General features: G+C 43.0%; 1 protein-coding gene across 1 annotated transcript in view; it reads left to right on the top strand.

Annotated features, from left to right (window-relative positions):
• Window positions 1-9,476, top strand: part of CYP7A1 (cytochrome P450 family 7 subfamily A member 1) — a 32,058-nt gene extending 22,582 nt beyond the window's left edge. The window contains exons 4-6 of the mRNA XM_085853868.1: window positions 222-352; window positions 7,758-7,936; window positions 8,713-9,476. Of these exons, the coding sequence (XP_085709994.1) occupies window positions 222-352; window positions 7,758-7,936; window positions 8,713-9,060 (658 nt within the window). The 3' untranslated portion in view covers window positions 9,061-9,476. The remainder of the gene's footprint in view (window positions 1-221; window positions 353-7,757; window positions 7,937-8,712) is intronic.
• Window positions 9,477-21,214: the final 11,738 nt, after the last annotated feature.

The following is a 21,214-nucleotide window of genomic DNA, read 5'->3' as shown; positions in this document are numbered from 1 at the left end:
CGAGAACTTAATTCATTAAGTTGACACCACATAGTCAATGTGGTTTTACCCCACCCCCAATTGTCATTCATTTAAACGGGGGGGGGGGATAGGAAGAGTGGGATATAAATGTTGTGTTTAAAGTAGCAGATGTGGATGTCAAGTTGGAAGCAATAAAAAAGGGGAATTAGGAGGATCTTTGGTGCCGCACACCTTGATAACCCCTGGCATGGCTCTCACAGACACCCTGAGGCTTATGAAGCAGCGAAACGTGAAGTAGAGAGCTGCTTTGGCCTACCTGTTCCTCGTAAATTTGAGAAGAATCATCCTCTGTTATTTTGCAACCATCAACTTGCAAACCTTCCGATTCTGGGTAAGATCAAAATGCACACCATTTGCTGCATTTTATGATCACTTTGTCCATTTCCTTTACGTATACCTTTTGCTTCTGCCTTTTCACCTGAAGAAGTTATTTTAAAGGTCGTTTTTGTTGTTGTTGTAAATTTGTAGAATCGTATCAGACGCACCTTTGCGTTCACCGGTGTCCATCGGCTTATAAAAGGTTTTCTTTCACACATTTCCTTAAAATAATTCATCCAACTGATGAAGCATAGGAGTCTCAACACAAGGCTGAAGTACAAGGCCGACTCTGCTTTCCCACTGCTGACAGGTTGGTGGCCTAAAAGTTTTCGTCATCACATTTCTTGTCCCACCCCACTCGACCACTCAGTAATTTGAGCCTTATGAGCATGACCAGCCTACACTGACTCAGCCAGCAACCTGTCTTGCTACCCTACCCAAAACCAGGCCAACTGCTCACTTCCACTCTTTATTGCCTCTGAAGTAGAATGTGGGAATTCCTCCCTGAATCTGCCGAATCATGTTCTTCTCTTCGCTACTTTAAAGTCGTGAGACATCATCTCATGTTATCCCTGATTCCTGACCTTTCCGACTTCACTGCTTACACGGTACTTGTTGCTACTCACCCATTTGGTTCCTTTGTCTTGTTTGTACGTGCCAAATTAACTTGTGCTACCAATCTGTCCGTTCCTTCCCAATAATCTCCATTCTTTCTTTTTTGCCAACCCCTCTCTACTTCAATACTGTCATTCAGCTTTTCCATGAGTCTTAACCTATCTATGTGTATATATATATATATATATATATATATATATATATATATATATATATATATATATATATATATATATATATATATATATATATTTTAAAAAGGCATATTTCATGCTTTTCTTTTTCTGTGCTCAAAATGCAAGACAGCCTGACATGAAACCTAGGTTATTTTATGTTAATGACAAAATAGTTCAGTTTAACATCAACCGACCAAACTGGATTTCGTATTGCCCTGAGCGAGAGATCAAAATCAAGGCAGATAATGTAATGGGATACGGGATCTCCAAAGTATAATATAGTTATTCCAGCAACAATATAGCAAAAAGGCCTGATATGGATATGTAGAAGCCAATAAGTGAACAACAGAGCTTTCACGATGGCCTCGATGTAAGAACACTCACCTCTAATCTGTGTCGCCTGAGTTCAAATCCTGAGTCAGCCATAAACTGTCATCCTGGTGTTTCACAGGCAAGGTGATTCATCAATGTGTGTGCCCTCGCTTGGATGGATGTTATACGTGCGTTCCATCTGCAGGCATTTGTTGGTGGATATGTTAAAGATCTGATGGTGTCCTTCATGAAGAGAAGGTAGACTATCGCTGGCACCACGGTCAAATAAAAATGTTCTGCCCTAACCAGCAGATGGCATTGCATCAGTAGCACCACCACAACCTCAGCCAGTGATGTTATCCTACATGATGATAAGATCACGGTTCAAATTCACATTTTGATTTCGGTAATGTGCTCTCCGAATGTCCTTGTAAATGTATGATGTAAACATACACTGATAGTGGCCTTTCATCTTGGAAAGTGGCTTCTGTTGTCCCCGTTTTCAAGGGTGCTGGTGAACATTTTGAGCCAGTTAACTATCACCCCATTAACCTGCTTCCTGTAATAAGTAAGGTATTTGAATGCTTCATCAATGAAGAACTTCTAAGCCATCTGGAGGACAACGACCTTCTCAATGACTGCCAGTATGGCTTTCGCCATTCCTGCTGTACTGGTGATCTGCTCTCCTTCATTACGGATCATTTCAACAGGACATTGGAGCTCAAGGGTGAAGTTCGATTAGTTGCTTTGGATATCTCAAAACCCTTTGACAAAGTGTGGCACAAGGGTCTGCTCCACAAGCTTCAGTCACATGGTGTATATGGAGTGATGTATTCAATCATTTTGGCTTTCCTTACAAATCGCAAGATGAAGGTTGTACTTGAGGGTCAATCTTCTCCGACTTGCTCCATCAATTCTGGTGTTCCACAGGGCTCTGTCCTTAGTCCCACTCTGTTCCTCGTTTATATCAATGATCTTCCTGATAATGTTCTGCTTCAGCTAGTCATGCATGCTGATGACTCCTCACTTTACTGTACATCTGCTGATTCACTCAACATTACTCGTAATGAGGTTGGAGTTTTGCTGGACAATGATTTAGAGAACGTGTTGAAGTGTGGGCATGACTGGCTGCTAATGGTCAATACAAAGAGAACTAAATTGTTGTCCATGTTTCATTCCAGAAACAGGTCTTTCCCTTCTGTGCACATGGGGTCTTCAACCTTAACATAATCATCTGAGCTTTGGCTTCTTGGTCTGGACATCTCCCTTAACCTTTTGGGATAAGTACATTTCTGGTATTGCGAAGAGTGCTTCCAAGCGAGTTGGTTGTCTTTATCGAGTGCAGCAGAGGTATTTACCTCCTGATGCTGTTTTGTACCTGTACAAGACAACTATTGATCCCCTCGTGGAGTACTGTTGCCACATTTGTGCTGGAGCACCAGCCTGCCACTTATCTTTACTTGATAGGCTCCAGACATGCAGAGCGAACCTGGTTGGTGCGGAGATGGATTCAACTCTTCAACCACTCTCTCACCTGAGGTCACTTTCCACTCGTGGCTTGTTCTTCAGATATTTTCATGGAAAATGTTCTGCTGGACTTTCTAACTTGATTCCTCCTGGACGAGTGTTTGGATGAAAGACTCAGTTTGCCATATCTGCACATCAATGCACTATAGCTGATCCAAAGTACAGAACGAAATACAATGCAGATAATTTTATCCCTCATCCTTCCTCGCTTTGGAATTCACTACCTGTAACGTGCTTCACGTTATCCTATGATCCACCCAGCTTGAATAAGAATGTCAATTTCGAATTCTTACATCTTTGAGGTTACATCACATTTCACCTGACTTCTGCTACTTCTATTCCTGTGTCTTGCATGTTTCTTGTTATTTTACTCTTTCTTTTATTTTGTTTTGCTTTATACTTATCTTTATCTAACCTTTCCTTAGCCCCTTACCTGGAGGGGCTTTATGCCGTGTTTGGAGCAATTTCCATAAATATATATATATATATTTTTTTAACTTCAATGCCCTTCTTCAACAGTTGATAAATGTGCAAGTTCCTCAAGGAACTTTAGATCATTGTTAAAAATATATATACATATATATATATATATATATATATATATATATATATATATATATATATATATATATATATATATATATATATATTGTCACGTGAAGGGTTTCACATCAACCACAATAACCACAACCACGACTGACGTGGAGACCGAGGAAGGTTATTAACTCAATATAATTCCCTTCGGGCCGAGGGGTTTATCAATTAAACAGAAACTGTTTGTATGGGAGATATGGCAGGGCTTATGAAATAAAATAAATATTTACTGAGCACAAGACAGAACATTTACGGGGATTCCTAATGAAATACTGCACAATAAATAATCATGATAACTTACAAAAACAGAACAATAAGAGCACCCGAAAGGCACACACACACACACACACACACACACACACACACGCACACACACACACACACACACACACACACACACACACACACACACACACACACACGCACACACACACGCACACGCGCACACCATAAAAAAAAACAGGGTGGGACAGAAATAGCAGGCTGGCAGGAAAGTTCCAGGTCATCGGTAACAGCAGCGGTTCATGTTTGGCAGGACATGCCGTGAACTCTCCATCCAAGAATTCATGGACATCGTCTTGAATGTGCTGAAGCAGAACAGTCAGCATGTGCTCCCTTGCCCCTAAAACATCCAGGTCAACACTCCTCTGTTGCTCCCAGCCAACCAAGCATCACCAACGCTGTGCAACCGTGTCGCGACCCAATCAGACGATGCCGATCCTGGACCAATCAGAGCCGTGACCTGCCAAGAAGCATGGTCCAATGGCACATCATCTGGCTTGTCACCAATCAGGGGTCGCCATTTTGGAGGGCCAGAGCTTCTTCCTCTTCCCCAGGGTGCGAGGGAAGGGGGTTGTTTAAGCGTGCCACAGCATGGATGATGAGACGCCCGAGGCACTCCCGTCTAGCCTGGCTTCCACATAGTTTGACATGTCAAGACATCATTAATCTTTCCATCCGCTGGAGGGTACATTGCCGTCTCTCAGCGGCTTACTAACTTATCTCTGTCCACACACCTTTAATACAGGGTTTTAAAAGTTCTGAAACTACTCGCATACAAACTGGGGGTTATGCCTCAATTCCAAGAACTGAATCTACCCCCCCCCCAACCCCAAGGGCAAAGAAGAACTTTGTCTCTCAAGAGACACTGGATATCATTGACCAGAGTCGCAGGGCCAGGCTGAATGGCAGAGCTGAGCTGTTCAGGGAGCTGAGGCGTAAAACTGTACGTGCACTGAGGGTGGACAAGGAGGCGGATGTGCGAGGAATCTGTAAGGGGGTAGAGCATCACCTGTGGTCAAGTGATTCTCATCCTGCTTACAGGGGAATTCACGCATTGCGTTCATACAAGCCCATCCCTCGGTGTACTGCAGTTAGAGCAGAGGGTGGTAGGTACTTGACAGAGAAGTCCGAAGTGAAGACCTGCTGGGCTGGTTACTTTGAGCGGTTGTTCCAGGCTGATCCATCAGCTGTCGAGTCGGATGTCAGGGGTATTACAACAACTGTTGCTGACCCTCCAATCAACTGTGGTCCACCTTCGCTTGTGGAAACACAGGCTGCGGTGAACCGGTTGAAATGGGCGTAAAGCTCCAGGGATCTGTGGCATCCATGCTGAACGTCTCAAGGCTGGTGGAAATGCTGCACTCGTGTTGTTGCATGCAGTTTTGTGCTCTGCCTGGAACACAAGCATCATCCCAACTGATTGTTGTCCCTCTCTGGAAAGGGAAGGGTGATTGCCAAGACTGCAACAACTACCGAGGAGTGACGCTGCTCTCAGTGCGGGGCAAGGTCTTTGCTCGGATAATTCTCGATAGAGTTCGCCACCATCTGCTTGAGCACCAGCGTCCAGAGCAGTCAGGCTTTACACCAAAGAGGTCAACGATTGACGGTATCCTTGCTCTTCGGGTCCTCACCGAGCGCAGACGAGAGTTTTGGCAGGGGCTGCTTGCAGCCTATGTTGATCTCTGTAAAGCGTTCGATTCAGTGAATTGTGATGCTCTCTGGAGGATTCTTGGTCTTCGTGGGGTGCCACCAAAACTGATCGATCTGATGTCTGAACTCTACTCTGGTACTGAGAGTGCTGTGAAGTATGGTGATACCATCTTTGATGTATATCCAGTTGTTACTGGAGTTCGTCAGGGGTGTGCACTGGCCCCCACACTTTTCAGCACTTGTATGGACTGGATTCTAGGGAGGATGTCAGAGAGATCAAGCTGCGGTGAATCGTTTGGGAATGTCAAGATCTCTGACCTCGATTTCGCAGATGATGCAGTCATCTTTTCGGAGACTTTAGATGTCCTTTCGGGGGCCCTCGAGGTGCTGAATGAGGAGTCGGAGCCGCTGGGATTACGAGTTTCCTGGGTCAAAACTAAGATCCAGGCTTTCAATGACATCTTGGATGCCGCTGTCCTGTCTGTGCCTGTTTGTGGTGAGCATGTTGAGGTCGTGGAGAGATTCTCTTACCTTGGCAGTGAAATTCATGTATCTGCTGGCTGTGAGTCAGAGGTCAATGGACGTCTGGGTTGGGCTTGGGAAGTCATGGATTTACTGGAGAATGGGGTGTGACACTGCCGGTACCTGTGCGCGAGGACGAAAGTCTGAATCTTCAGGTCCTTGGTGCTTCCAGTCTTGCTCTATGGATGCGAGACTTGGACTCTGACCAAGGATCTGAGACGGAAACTTAATTCCTTTGGTACCAGGTCTCTTCGGGGAATCCTTGGCTATCGCTGGTCAGACTTTGTGTCCAATGAGCCATTGCTGAGAGAGACTCAAATGAGATTTTTACCTGCATAGTCCCTGAGCGTCAGCTGCGGCTGTATGGACATGTGGCTCGTTTTCCTGACGCTGATCCTGCTCACCAGATTCTCTCAGTGAGTGAGTCGCCTTAGTCAAGGAGGCCAATGGGCTGACCACGTGCCTCGTGGTTGCAGCAGGTTGATCGGCATCTCAAGGAGATGGGGATGGGCCTGGCATCTGCTTGGGGGATGGCCAGACCAAGGCCCCTGGAGTACCGGCAGAAACTGGACGCAGCGATGCGCTGCTCTGGCACATGCTCCCATACCTGACCTGACCTGACCAACCCCCGTACAAATGTAACACAGCCCCTTCCCCAAGATATTAAGTCTCCTGACAAGGTTAATTAAGACCAGGCCTTATCACTTAAACATTCATTCTTCTATCCAACTGTTCATGGAGACTACATTTCACACAAATGAGATCTCGATCCCACATGGTTACTGGAAGGGTAGCTTCAATACACATTGTATGGTTTCACTTTTTAGTCATAACCAGGCAGTCTTTGGGTTACCCTGACATCATTGCTCCGTCTGTTATATTGATCAGGTCATGGCGTCCATATTTGGAACCTGGTCATAATGTCAAATTAACCTATAATTTATCATGACATCATAACTGGTTGTAGACTGTCTTATTGAAGCATATCAGAGTGACATACAGTACCTATAGAAAGTGTACACCCCCTTTAAAAACTTTCACCTTTTGTGGCATTATAGCCTGTAATTAAATTGCATTCAATCAGACTTTTTCACCTTTTATTTACACATCATAACCCACAACTTCCAAGAGAAAAACAAATTCTACAATTTTCAGAAAATTAATTAAAAATACAAAACTGGAATATCTTGGTTGGATAAGTATCCAACCCGTGAGTTAACACTTGGTGGAAGCACGTTTGACAACATTCGAGTTTTGTCTTTTTAATTCATTTTCTGAAAATTGTAGAATTTGTTTTTCACTTGGAAGTTGTGGGTTACGACGTGTAAGCAAAGGTTGAAAAAGTCTGATTTAATGTAATTTAATTACAGGCTATAATGCAACAAAAGGTGAAAAATTTGAAAGGGGGGTATCGGCTTTCTCTCGGCACTGTATTTAAGTCATGAAAGAAGAGGTCATCCGACCACAAATCACTGCTTCATCTGGTATTTGGAGCAATATATGGAGGGAGATGAGAGGATGGAGGAATGGTGAAACTTCAAAAAATGGAAGAGATCCGAATGCAAGTGGCGGAAGGAAAGACGAGGGGATTGTACAGCAGTGCCATTATATGCCATCTTTATACATGTGATATGTTTGTGTCCCCTTTTGTTTCTAGAAGTGTCAGTAAAAAGTAATTTAAAATGTAATTTGTTGTGCTGTGACTGAATCAGACTGTGCCTTGTTGCGTTGATCTTCCAGAGAGCATCATTATGGAGGCAATGCGGTTGTCCAGCGCCTCCATGAACGTACGTGTTGCCAAAGAGAACATAGAACTTGACCTTGACTCAGGCGCTACCTACCGTATTCGCAGTGGCGACGTCATTGCTCTCTACCCACAACTACTTCATTATGATCATAGTATATACCCCAAACCTGAGGTGAGGATGAGGCTTGTTACCGCTTCACAATTAATTCTTACTTCGGGTTCATTTATGCATTATTCCGACGTTTTGATGGTTGGTTTACTCCCTTTAATTGGGGCTGGCAGGATGGCCTAGAGCTATGCACACTCACCTCTAAGCTGTCTAACACGGGTTTGAATCTCGACTCGGCTAAAAACTGCCATCCTGGTGTTTCACAGGCACGGTGATTCATCAATGTGCATGCTGTCCCTCTGATGGACATTGAACTGGTATCCTGTCTTCTGGCATTACTTAGTGGACGTTAAAGATTCCACAGTGTCCTTAGCTAAGAGTAGGCGAGCTATTGCTGGCACCCTGAACAAATTCCAAATTCCTGACCTAACCTACAGAGGGCACTACATCGACAGCACAGCCATGATCTCAGCCAATTGTGCTACCCCAAAGTGTTATGCTGCATCCAAAAGAAAAGAATAAGAATGGCTTTCTTAACCCTTTGAACCCTGAGCTCCTTGGATATTTAGCCCCTCCACCCTGGGCTTCCTGGAGACAAATCCAGCCGCTCGGGTATATGCAGGTTTGAATAGTGGCCGGTACAACGGCCACCGGGGTTCAAAGGGTTCAAATGACAAGTTGGCACATCTTCATCTTGTATTCTCAGACTTTGGTGTATAAAGCTATTTCATGTGTTTTATGATCGTCTAAAGCTGGTGTATGAATGACAAAATGTACTGTGCACATCCAACCCAAGCCGATTCTTGACAATCAAATGTTTCCTGCCTTCTCTCCACCAGGCCTTCCAGTACGATAGATTTTTGGATGAGGATGGGAAGTTGCGCACGGTATTCGAGAAGAACGGGCGGAAACTCAAATACTCCTACATGCCATTTGGCTCTGGTGTCACCATGTGTCCCGGTCGCTTCTTCGCCATGAACGAGATGAAACAATTTCTTGTGCTCGTCCTTTCATATTTCGACATCGCTCTAATGGAGCCAGAGGGTCAAGTACCAGCCCTGGATCAGTCCCGCATTGGTTTGGGCATCTTGCAACCCCACAGCGATGTTTCATTTCGTTACAGGCTTGTGAGTGCACCATACCCTACAGACTTCCAGCACAGTGCTGCTGCACACCATGCAGCCTAAGGAACATATCCCTGCATTTCCTCACTCAGAATAACGTTACCATGCTAGTTATGATTCACTATGATATACCAACCTTGAGACCAGGAAAAAAAATTACATCAGTCAAGCAAGGTTCACACAGCACATGCGAATGGGTTCATGGTGCTCATGTAACATGCAAATACAGTCACCAAGTTCCACCCAGTGATTCAATACATAGCTTACTTAATATTGTGAGCTATCATTTATGTACATGCAAAATGTGGATTGATCAGCGACCATATTTACAAAAAATATATATTGGTGCATGAGGAGGGGAAATGCAGATTATGAGGATTCAAAGGACTCAGAGGACACTCCCAATTCAACCCAAAGTACATTAAGACAAAACACTGAAAATTCATTCCTGCAAAGTTTAGCAGAAGTCTTATATATATATATATATATATATATATATATATATATATATATATATATATATATATATATATATATATATATATATATATATATATATATATATATATATATATATATATATATATATATATATGAGATCATCACAATTCATCTTCAACATTGATGACGTCATTCGGCTGTTTTACATCATGGCTGGTCCTTCCTCAACCGGCATTCATAAGTGGAATAAATATATTTATTTATTTTTGACTAAATCACCTCCAAAACAAAAATCTCCATTTCCAAAAACTCAAAGTTCAATGTGAAATGCCAAAAGTTTTTGCACCCCCATCTTGTGCAGGTAAATCAATTGTCTACAATTAGTGTGGAAAACTTGCCTTGGTCATCAGTTCTGGGTCTGACATTACAAATGGCCAAAATTTGCAGATCTGACGTCATAATGGTGAAGTATCCATTTTTTCTTAACATCAGGAAGAAAAAAACAATTGAGTGGTTTATTAATAATTGTTGGTTTGTTTTTTTTATTCACAGCTCTAAGAGGACAAGATATCTTGGGAGCATAAGTGGGTCCTGTGTGCTCTGATTGTATAAAGCAAGAGACCTATTAAGATCGATTAAGGGGTTTGTAACATTCATGAAAATGTCCGATGCACGTCTGGAGAATGTCTTGGGTAAGTGTGACAATGTCATCGCGACGACCGACGTACCGGACGATACTTTGTGAGAGTACGTTTGAATCCTGGCACAAGTTCTGTTACTTGGAGACTATACGTACAGATCCTAGCGCAAGCCCTGATACTTGGAAACTGTATTTTCTCTAACACTTCAGGATGCCCCCCCCCCCCCAAAAAAACGAACAAACACTGCTCGAAATGCCCAGCTGAGAAAGTACATGCAACTGATTCAAATCCTTCAATGAGCCTGCCTACCTGCCTAGTCCATTCACTCACTCAAGTCTGAGTATCGCTTCTCCTGGTAGTCCTAGTCGCCTAGTCCTGAAAGCACTCTAACAGTCAATGTGTATGTTTCTGTAAAAAAAAAAAAAAAAAAATCCATCTTAACTCTTCCCAGGGAAGTAGCCAAAATAAATAGTTGGTAAATAGTTAAATAAAATCTAATGTGCTCATGAGCCAACTGATGCCAATGATATTGACATAAGCCATGCAATAAATGCTGGGCCGATGGTGCAATGGATGTGTTGAGAAGGAAGAGCCCAATGCCAGAGACGTAGCAAGAAGAAATGTCCGATGGAAAGCATACCTTGCCCGCAATGGCACATGGAATCCACCTGAAGGAACTACCGGCCTATCGAAGCAATCGTCACAAACCTTCTCTTCTCAACATCGTACAATGTCTTGAATATATAGTGAATCCTTCTCACCTTTGTGCAATATCCGCCACATTTGAACCACCATTGCTGACATTGCATTAGATAGCTCATGCCGAGAATCACAGCAGCGTTCATCCAACATTCTAATTACAAACTACAGAACAGTTAGCTTCTTCGATCCATCAACAAGAATTGGAAAGACGATTCAAGAAAATGCTCACTCATCGAGAGAAGCTCCCACCCATGGAAGCAGATTTAAGAGTGGAATATATCTCATCGATTTTACCTTCCTCAAAGAAGAGGAAAATTAAAATAAAACTATAGAAGTTTCCAACCTGTGAGTCAAAGTTCCTGAGTACTGTGGTTGGACACGAGACACTTGTCCGAGCATTTGTGCTCTGAGCTGAACTACACCCTGCACCTGATGCTATCACATAATTAATTAAATGTTCCTGCTTAAAAACAACAGGTGAAAACAACCACAGGTGCAATTTAGCAAGGTGCAAGTGTAATTAAAAATAACAACGAACAAATTTTATTTGCATCGATTCGACTGCTCATGAGCAGGAGGGACGTGATATGGGCATTGATGTGGAGTGCAGGGATCATCTGATGTATGCTTGGGCAGACACACTATTCTCAAGTACTGTCATGTCACTCCTCATAAGATTGTACATCTTAAAAGTTCCTAATTTTTGCGATTTTTGCAAAAAAGTTTCTAAATTTCTGCATTTCACCAGTCAGGAATATATGGCGAGTAATTTTGATGACAACGTCGTAGCTATCTAGGATGCTTGCCGGTTGCCCCTCAAACATTTCCCTTGAACCTTAGCAACCCATTGGTCAATTGAAATACCGTAGGTCTTTTGTGTTAACCAATCAGAGCACAAGGGAGTAAAATATAAACCACACATCTATGTATAATGTATATGTATAAAATATAAACCACACATGTGATGTGTGTATGTTTGCGTGAGTGCGAGAGGGGGGTGGAAATAGTGCCATTTTGTGGGTATCCGATATTACAAATCATCTTATTTTAGCAAAGGGTACTCCTACCCAGAGGGTGAGTGTCCATACTGGTGCACCTCAACTAAAAAAAATACCGTAATGAATAGTGAGGCATTCTTAAGTTTCCTTTTGAAGCTTTCTGCCTCCACCATGATGATGGCTCAAAATGGTTACACATCAGAGTTCAAACAAGTAAAAGATACATAGTTGTTGATTTGATTTTCATCTTTAAATGATCTAAGAGTTTGGATTATGTGCACAAATCAATGCAGAACTTGTACATATTTTTATTTTCATATTTGTACATAAATCAAAATACTTTATAATCAATAATGCAGACTGATATGGGGAAGTAGTAGAAAACAGGTCTGGAAGAGGCAATATATTTATTATAAATTTCCTCCAATATGCAATAACAGTTGGTGATTACTGAACTTTGTAACAAGTCAAGCAGATGAAAATTAACAATTTCAGGAATTGTGGCCTATGTTGACCTTTTGGGCTATGTTGACCTCAAAATATTGACCACGATGTATCACATGGTCATATAACATGTAAAGTTTCAATTTCTTTCGCTGAACGGATTTCGATGCTACGCTCTTAACAAAATGCAGACACGTACGACGTAAGACATATCTACGGATGCTACCGATCACCGAACCCTGTTTTTCGCTTCGTGAGCACAGGGTAATAATGTAGTTTGGAAACTGTATTGCATGTGCGGTGAGGGAAGGGTGGAGGTGAACAAGTGGGGTGGAGGGGGGTTGGAGATTGTTAGCTGCCAAATTTGTTTTCATGATACACTTTTTTAGGTTTTCGTAATATCATGTGACCATAAAACATATCTTATAGGTGGCGGTGCGAGACAAAACTTGTGCTACTCATGTAGAGCAAGGTGGGTAAAATGATCCTCAGAGGAAAGGTGGAGTAAAATTCCCCCCTCCCCTCCTAACCCCATCCCCTCTTAACAACCCAGCCCCACACCTCTCAATATCCCCAGTCCTCGTTACATATTCAATATTTTGAATGTCTGCACCAGAAGCTCTCGCTGGCTGACTTTATAACAGGCTATTTCAAACGAATGTTCAGTATAGTGAACAATGGGACTCAAGAGGATGTATACAAACAGTGGTGAGAGGTGGGGGTGGATAATGCCACCATATTTTGTACAAGGAGAAACTTGCTGCACCTTACGCAATGATTTGCGATTATTGTTTGGAATCTGTGACCGATGGTGTGCGACATCTATTTGTAACATGACGGGTCTTGGGTGGACTCACTCCTTCCAGTGCATGCTTCAAGATCATGTCACATGTCAGAAAGAGAGAAGAGAAATGTCAGGTTGAGTTCATCCTTCCATACGTTGTACAGGTCTTGTTTAATGGGCTCGTAGAAAATGGCTGCCAATTAGGCGAATGAATGCATTTCTATTTGATAGTTATTCTCTTTCAATCTCATTTCTTCTTGTCTTTTTCATCTTTGCTTGTATTCCAACTTCTGAACTAAATGTCATGTTTGTTCTTTATAATATATTTTGGAAAATGTTGTAACAAAACGAATAAAGCGTGGAGAATAAAGTCACATTTTTGGTTGGAAAAGCACATTTCGCATCGTGTCACTCACTAAAGTTCCTTTGGCAACCATTTAACACTTGCATTACATGTGCAACACCTGTTGCACATCACGACACTATTTTCCTTTAAAAATCCCTTCCTCATTACCTACATCACTGATTGCACGGTGTAAAGTGGACGAGTTTCTCATCCTATACTCCATGTGTGGTCACCATCTCTTAATTTACTCGGTCTGTCAAAAACAGCTGCCTGGTGTGCGACACTGAAGGAGTCGTCTGGGTACAACAAGCAGATAAGAGGGTGTACGGCTGGCAGGATAGTTCAGAGAAGCAAAGTAGCTTTTGAGCAGTCCCGTCTGCGTTTGATTCTCGACCCGACCCGGTCCATGGAAACCCAAGAAACTGGAGTTCCGAAAGAAGACAAGCAATCCTCAACTACCCTCAATTTCCAGAAGAGATTGGTGTGCCCAGAGAACTTTGTTCATTTTTTTTTCCATAAAGAAGACCAGCAGATACTCTGGCCTGCCTGGCTCTTCTTCTTCTCCTAGCTGTAGATATGGAACTCTATCCTGGACCACATATCTACCTACCTCAAAGATATAACACACCCATCACCAGGAGATTGCTCACTCAATGCAGCAGCTGCTAGAATTGTCTACACACACAATGTTCACTTCCTACAATCTACACAACCCACAATGGACATGTGGTTGCAAACTCAATAACCTTCAACCTATCCCTCGCCCCACCAACAAACCATGCCAAAACCCCGTGCACACGCACCCACATGCATTACCCCCAACAGGCCCGTAGCCAGGGCTCAGTATTAAGGGGGGCATATGAACTGGATATGCCCCAAAGCCTGGTGTTGGCGCAGTGGTTAGGGCAGCGGCTTGGGATCAATAGGTCCTGAGTTCAAGCCCCGTTGGGCCACTGAATTAATACATCAGGGGGTTGACTCAGCCTGTCATCCTTCCGAGGTCGGCGAAATGAGTACCAGTATACTGGGCCGGTGTATACCCTGGTTAAAATAGGTGTACCATATCCCTGTGTCGTAAGAGGCGACCAGGGTTGCGTCAGGAAGGGCATCCGGCGTAAAACATGTGCCAAATCACGATGCGGATCATACGGATTATCCGCTGTGGCGACCCCTAACGGGAGAAGCCGAAAGAGGAAGAAGAAGATGAACTGGATGGGGGGGGCACAATTATTATATTTAATATTTTTGATAACCCGGTATGCTATTGTAGTCATGCAGCATAAACGCATCTATACTGAGGTTGCCGTCGCATACTAACCAAATTGATCTCAGCGAGATTTAATATGTTCCGATGTTTTTGACCTAAAATTATTCGAATGCAGGAGAGCCGCAACAAACTGGCACATTCACAATGCAGATATTCAATGATTAGACAGTTGGCACCAATTCAGGTGCACTTATACAAGGTGTTGTGAAGAATTGGCATTAGAAAATTAATATACCAGAGATACAATGACTAAACGGGGGAGGTTGGCACCAGAATCAGTGCACTTTGAAATAAGATACAGTCGGCTATGACCTGTGATCATCACGTTAAACTATCAACAGCAAATACGACCAGCCTGAAGATACCACAAGGTCCGCATTTAAAGCAGTCAATTACACAGAGGTAAGGTTATATACAAAGCACCAAACACAACATTTAACTTAAACATCAGAAGTACAAAGCAGCCGACCACGGCGGGTGCTGACCACAACCACACTGCAACCACAACCACACACGCATCACCAGCAGTCACACACACAATCTGAACTCCTCGTATAGTTTTTATACCACAGTACTCACTGTCAGAAGAGCTGCAGGCGACGCGTCTCGGTGTGGAATCTTCTGAGGACCTTCTCCTTCCATTCATTCAGGCATTCACGTGCGAGGTCTCTCTCGAAGGCCAGCTGTACCAGTTGTGCCTTGTGTGCATGGCGCATGGACCGTCGATGGTCAGTGAAGACATTCCTCAATGTTGAGAATGAGTTTTCACACATGGCAGTGGACGCACCAAATGTTAGTCCAAGTCTCATAGCAGTCACGACACTTGGCATGGCTTCCAGCGTTTTGTGGTATGTTGAGAGGAGTTTTTGCGTTGTCCATCTCTCGTTTGGCTGCTTTTCTGTCTGTGAGAGAATAAACTGCTTTGCAACCACACACTCTGTTTCACTGATGGTTGACTTTGTTAATGTCATGATGTGCTGGAGCAAGTGGGGATCCAAAAACGTGCCATTTTCAGGATTCAAGCCAGCGAGTGAACGGGCGAGTTGTGTGTCGCACTCACTGAAGCGCTGAGCGATCTCTCAAAGCACAGTGTCAATTGCGCTGTAAAAACCCTCTGTAGTTCCGTCTTGTCATTGTCGTTGTTTTGTCCTGTCGTCTCCAAAACTACAAACTGTTCCAAGTTCTTCTGCATTGTGCGTCTCCATTTTGGTGGTGCAGGTGTAGAAGTGCGAGCATCGTTGGCCTTGTTCCACAGATCAGTGAACTCATCCTCAGAGCGGAGTTTCTTCACGCACTCTGTAGCACTCGCCACCAGTTCCAACCCCGTTTGCAAGTCCATGTCCTCTGCCTGCAAGAGTCTGTTAGGGCCATCTAACAACATCAGCAGTTTTTGTACAAAGATAGCAATGAACATGAAGGCAGGCCCAGAGACTTCCCGCAAAAGCCCAATAGCCTCCATCCTCATCTCTGCACCGTAGGCGCGCTCTGCATCAATCTCCGACAGTAAGGATGTGATATCCTTAAAATATCCCATGATCACAGACACGGTGGCTAAATGTCCCGTCCACCTTTGATTAAGAAGTCGTTTTAACCGCTCACCTTTACACTGTGCAGCAACAGTGGGCTTTCTGAAGAATTTGTACAGGCAACAACAAACCTCGAGGAAATCAGTGACAGCTTTCTCTGCTGCCAGTGCGTGGATAACTACCAGATGGAGTTGGTGATTTAAGTAGAACACATAGGGGATTTCTCTTTCCAATATCTCTTGCAACAACTTTTGCACCCCACCGTGCTTCCCAGCCATTACCGAAGCCCCGTCGTACACCTGACTTAATATTTTTGATGTGTCAAGTCCTGTTTTTGTCAGCTCTACAATTATTAGGTCTGTCAATGTTTTTGCATCTCCAGCGTCGGCTGTAGCTATTGTGAGTAGACACTCTGTTGCTTCATTTGATGCCGATACAAAGCGAATGATGATTGATATGTTCTCACATTCAGTGGGGTCCCTCGTCCCATCCACCTTGATGGTAAACCACAATGTGCCTACTTCTTCCACGATGGTATCCTTCACAACATTACTCAATGTGCAAATCAGTTCATTCTGCATTTCCGGACTAGTATAGCTTGCGTTTCGTGGGATATGCTTTATTATTTCGGCTAGCTCGGTGTCTTTTTTGGGTGTGTAGTTTAAAAGCGAGAGGAAGAGCCCACTGTGCCGGTCTGACATATCTTCAAAATTATCAAGGCTCCCTCTAAAAGGTATTTGGTTTTCGGTGAGAAATCCCACAACATCTATAAGAGCAGACACATAGTACTGGTTTCTATTTAGCTGGTCAGCATTGAGGAGTGTGGAAATCTCCTTACCACAATCGATGCACCTCTCATTCTCCTTCCACCTCAAAACACAAGTTAAATGTTCCTTTGAAGTTGCGTGTTTGTGAAACCCCCTGCCTTCTCAACGGCATGTTTCCAATTCCGGTAGCCTTGCACTGTGAAAGAGTCCACTGGGCTGCGTGCGGTGTTAAACTTCCTACATGGATAGCAGAATGCTGCATCTGTCTGCACACTGTATTCCAGCCATTCATTAGTCTGGTACCACGAGGACACAAACGAGCGACTCTTGTTCTGCAACAGATGGCCAGGGTACCGCTGTAGAACAACTCGATTCGGTCTCTTACTTCCAAGATCATCGGGAAGCGGCTTGACGGTCACACCCGATCACGAGGCCGCCGCCGAGCGTGGAAACCCGGCTGTCTGTGCTGGGGCTACAGCTGCAGGGCTGACGTTGCTGGCTTGGCCAGGTTGGCCAGCTTCTGTCGGTATTTCATCGACATTGTACTGTACTGAAATGGGAGATGCTTAGCAGGCAGACACGAAGTGGAGGAACAGTCGAGCCGGGCTGTGTTGCACGAGTGCGAGCACGGGCGTACTGTGCCCGCGGCTCCCCTTTATTCCGTACTCGGTACACTCACGAGCCGGCCGACTCCAGCATTACTACGACGCCTCAGGCGGCGCGCACACCTCATATCCCTTGCCGACCCCCACGGCCACTCCTCCCATCATCACGCCCACCATGCATCATCACCATGCCCCTCCCCGTGGGCATGACTACACCACAGACATGATAGTCTTTTCCTCCTCCTCCTCCAACTCCTCCCACAACATGTCTTTCATCATCTTCTTCATTTTCGTCGGTTGCATTTTTTCCTTTTCTGAGCCATTTTCATATATCCATCATCCACGTCCTTTTCTCCTGCTGCAAACTCGTACTCTGTGATTCGTCCCTCGCGACTCGCGTCACTAATCTCGCGACTCGCGAGATTTCACAGTTGACGGTTTTCTTTATTAAATGATCCATGCACCAAAAACAGGTTTTATCTGCATCATTTCAAATGTAAACACGATTGCAAACACACATATTTTTAATTTTTATTATAAAATTACTTTTGTAAGATGGAGGGTTGACGGGTTGTGAAGGTCACGTGGTGCACGTGCACTTCATCTTTAATAATGTAAATTTATGCCTTTTCCTTAATCATATTATCATATAATGACTATATTACATTTATAACTAACTTACAACCAATCAGGTAACCTGCTCAATAGGGTCTCCATATCGAATACGCTGATTGGCTATTCCTTAAAACTAAATGATCCACGATATATATATATATATATATATATATATATATATATATAACCACCCACAACATCGACATTCGACACGAGGTCTTGGCTGCTGGCGTTGGTGCTTGCGTTATTATCTTTTATCTTGTGGTCTTGGACTGTATTGTCTTGCCAATTGCTTTTGGAGATGCGCTGGGAAGCGCACACTTATCTCTTGACTGTTATTCAAAGAAGGATATTATTAAAGAACAGTTTATCCAAGAAGGCCTTATTAGTCACCACGTTGAACATCTGGAATAAGGGTTTTAGTTCACACAGGTGAACTCTTAAACAGCAAGGTCACAGTGGGCGCTCATCCTTAAACACTAAGTTGTTCACAGGGTGCAACAGGGCATAAATGGGTGGCGTACAAGTGGGGGGGGGCACCAGATGCGCCATGGGGGGGCATTGCACCCAAATTCCCCCCCCTAGCGACGGGCCTGACCCCCAAGCACATAAACTACAAATAAAAAATCTTACAATTAAACATCAATGACATTCAAAATAAGGCCACATAATTAAAAATGGTTGCCAACCTATGATTCTTTGTCCATGCTCCATTCTTTTCAAATGCTGAGGATCAAGCAAAGAAGCAACATGGATCATTTTAAAATCTTTGGCTCAGCCAGGGTCAGGATCAGAATCAAACTGCTGACCTCCCAGACTCAAAGCAGATGCTCCAACCATTATGCCAATGAGCCTGGTCAAATTAATACAGCGTTAATCACAAACCTCTTCCCAACCCCCATCCTCACAATCCTTGTTGCAAGAGACATCAACAAGGCCTTTGATAAGGTACCATACCATATTCTTATTGACAAAATTCTTAACACAAAAATGCATCATCGTAGCAAAAAAGAAGGCTCGCTAATTTTCTGTTTGGCCACCAAGCTCAGATCAAAAACCTAAACTCCCTATTTCATACCAGAGCATCTCATCTATACTCCCCTCCACCTTCTTTAATCTGTTTCTCCAAGATCTCCCCCTATCACCATTAGGCACAACATTCCTTTCATACACCGATGACCTTATAATTGCTATGCAATATCACAAAATCCAAGAGATCACCGACACTCCAGCAACATATACATCTTCTAGAACATGGGATTACTCAAAACCGCATGAAAGCCCCAGGTAGATGTGGCACGGCAACTCTGAACCATGGCAACTCTTCACGCCAGGTAGATGCGAGTTCCACTTGCGCCTTCACAATACATTATTACATTATCAAATCCTTCCACCAGAGAGACACCCAACAATACTCAGCCGCACACTCGACACACACATGTGATACTTACTCAACATGGTAACAAAATCAATGCCAAAGATACATGCAAAATTAACACACTCAAGGCACTCACACAAATCACCTTTGGACAATTAAAAGAGTCACTCACTACAAGCTGGATGGCTGCAATTGGAGATTACTGATGGTACCTGGTATAATCAACTCGTAATATTAACCAATTGGTAGCAAATGATTTTCAAATTTTTTGTTTAACATTGTTTTTTCCAAAAAGTGGAACCCCATTCAATAATTGAAAATTTAAAAATGTTTAAATTATTGAAAATTGAAAAAAATAAATACTGTAATTGAAAATTAATTTGTTAAAAAAATTAAATTGAAAATTAAAAATAAAAATTAAAAATCAAATAATTAAATAATGGAGAAATGCATAATTAAATAATTGAATATTGAATTTTTTTTGAAAATTGGCAAAATTTATACAATTGAAAATTAAATAACTGATAATTTGGAAAAAAAAAGCCCAAAAATTATTGTAAATTGAAAAATTAAAATTTTTTAAAATAATGGAAAAATTATTCTTCAAAAAGTGGGAAACCATAGACAACACAACTAAACACTAAATGCCTCCCTCTGGGAACCATAATAATTAATTCACACCAACATAAGCTCGGCGAGCCCAAGTTGGGCACCAGTAATATCTGATAGCAACATTCGCAAGCATCTCAAAACAAGGCCCTCAGGATCATAACAGGATGCACAAAATCCAGGAACATCCACCACTTCCACATCAAAACAAAAATACTTCCAATCCAGGATCACCTCGTCATGTGAGGTGCTTAGTTTTTCTTGGCAGCATGCAATCCCTTACACCCTTGCAATTTTATGTTGAACCACCCCCCAACTCAGAGATTCAAAAATGATTCCAGAGCTTACCGCTACTCTCACATACCTGAAAACATCCCTCCCCCTTCCTCTCATATCTCCTTTCAGAAACACCAAACTAGCTCCTCAATCCAATGATTGAGGGATTCCCCCCCCCCCCAGCCGAGGAGCCTTGCCACATAGCCTATAACCTTCCTGGGGCCCATCCCGACATATTTTTTTGAGTGGTTAGCTCCTATCTTTCACCTTTCAAGAGATAAGCAGATGCAGACAAACAAACAAACAAAACTTAAAATCATATGTTAGATATATTGTATATGGCGTTGGCCCCATGTCAATCGGCTGAACTTGAAAAATTAACGTTACGAAATCAGGTGATGACGTCATAATTCGGAAACCGGAAGTCGGAAGTACAATTCTTTTACATCGGGACACTCCCGGGTACATGTTCTGTCAGCATGTGAAGTTTGGTGAGGATCAGTCCAGTACTTTTCGCGTGCATAGGTCACAGAGAAATACACAGACACACTTTCAAATATATATATATATATATATATATATATATATATATATATATATATATATATATATATATATATATATATATATATATATATATATATAGTTATAGTACGTTAAGTTATATATACTGGTATGTTCCGAACAGTTATATTTTTATTTCAGTAAAAAAAGAACTGGTATATATACCCACTCATAACCGTCCGTCTGGCCGCACGTTCGCCTTAGGCCCCCCTGCGGTCGCCCTGCGGTCGCCTTGAGGGCACCTTGCGTCTGCC

This window comes from Eptatretus burgeri, chromosome 14 (assembly GCF_056783735.1).
Source record: "Eptatretus burgeri isolate ZD-2024b chromosome 14, Ebu_testis_v1, whole genome shotgun sequence".
NCBI classification, from domain to species: domain Eukaryota; kingdom Metazoa; phylum Chordata; class Myxini; order Myxiniformes; family Myxinidae; genus Eptatretus; species Eptatretus burgeri.
This window is presented reverse-complemented; position numbering and strand designations above follow the sequence as displayed.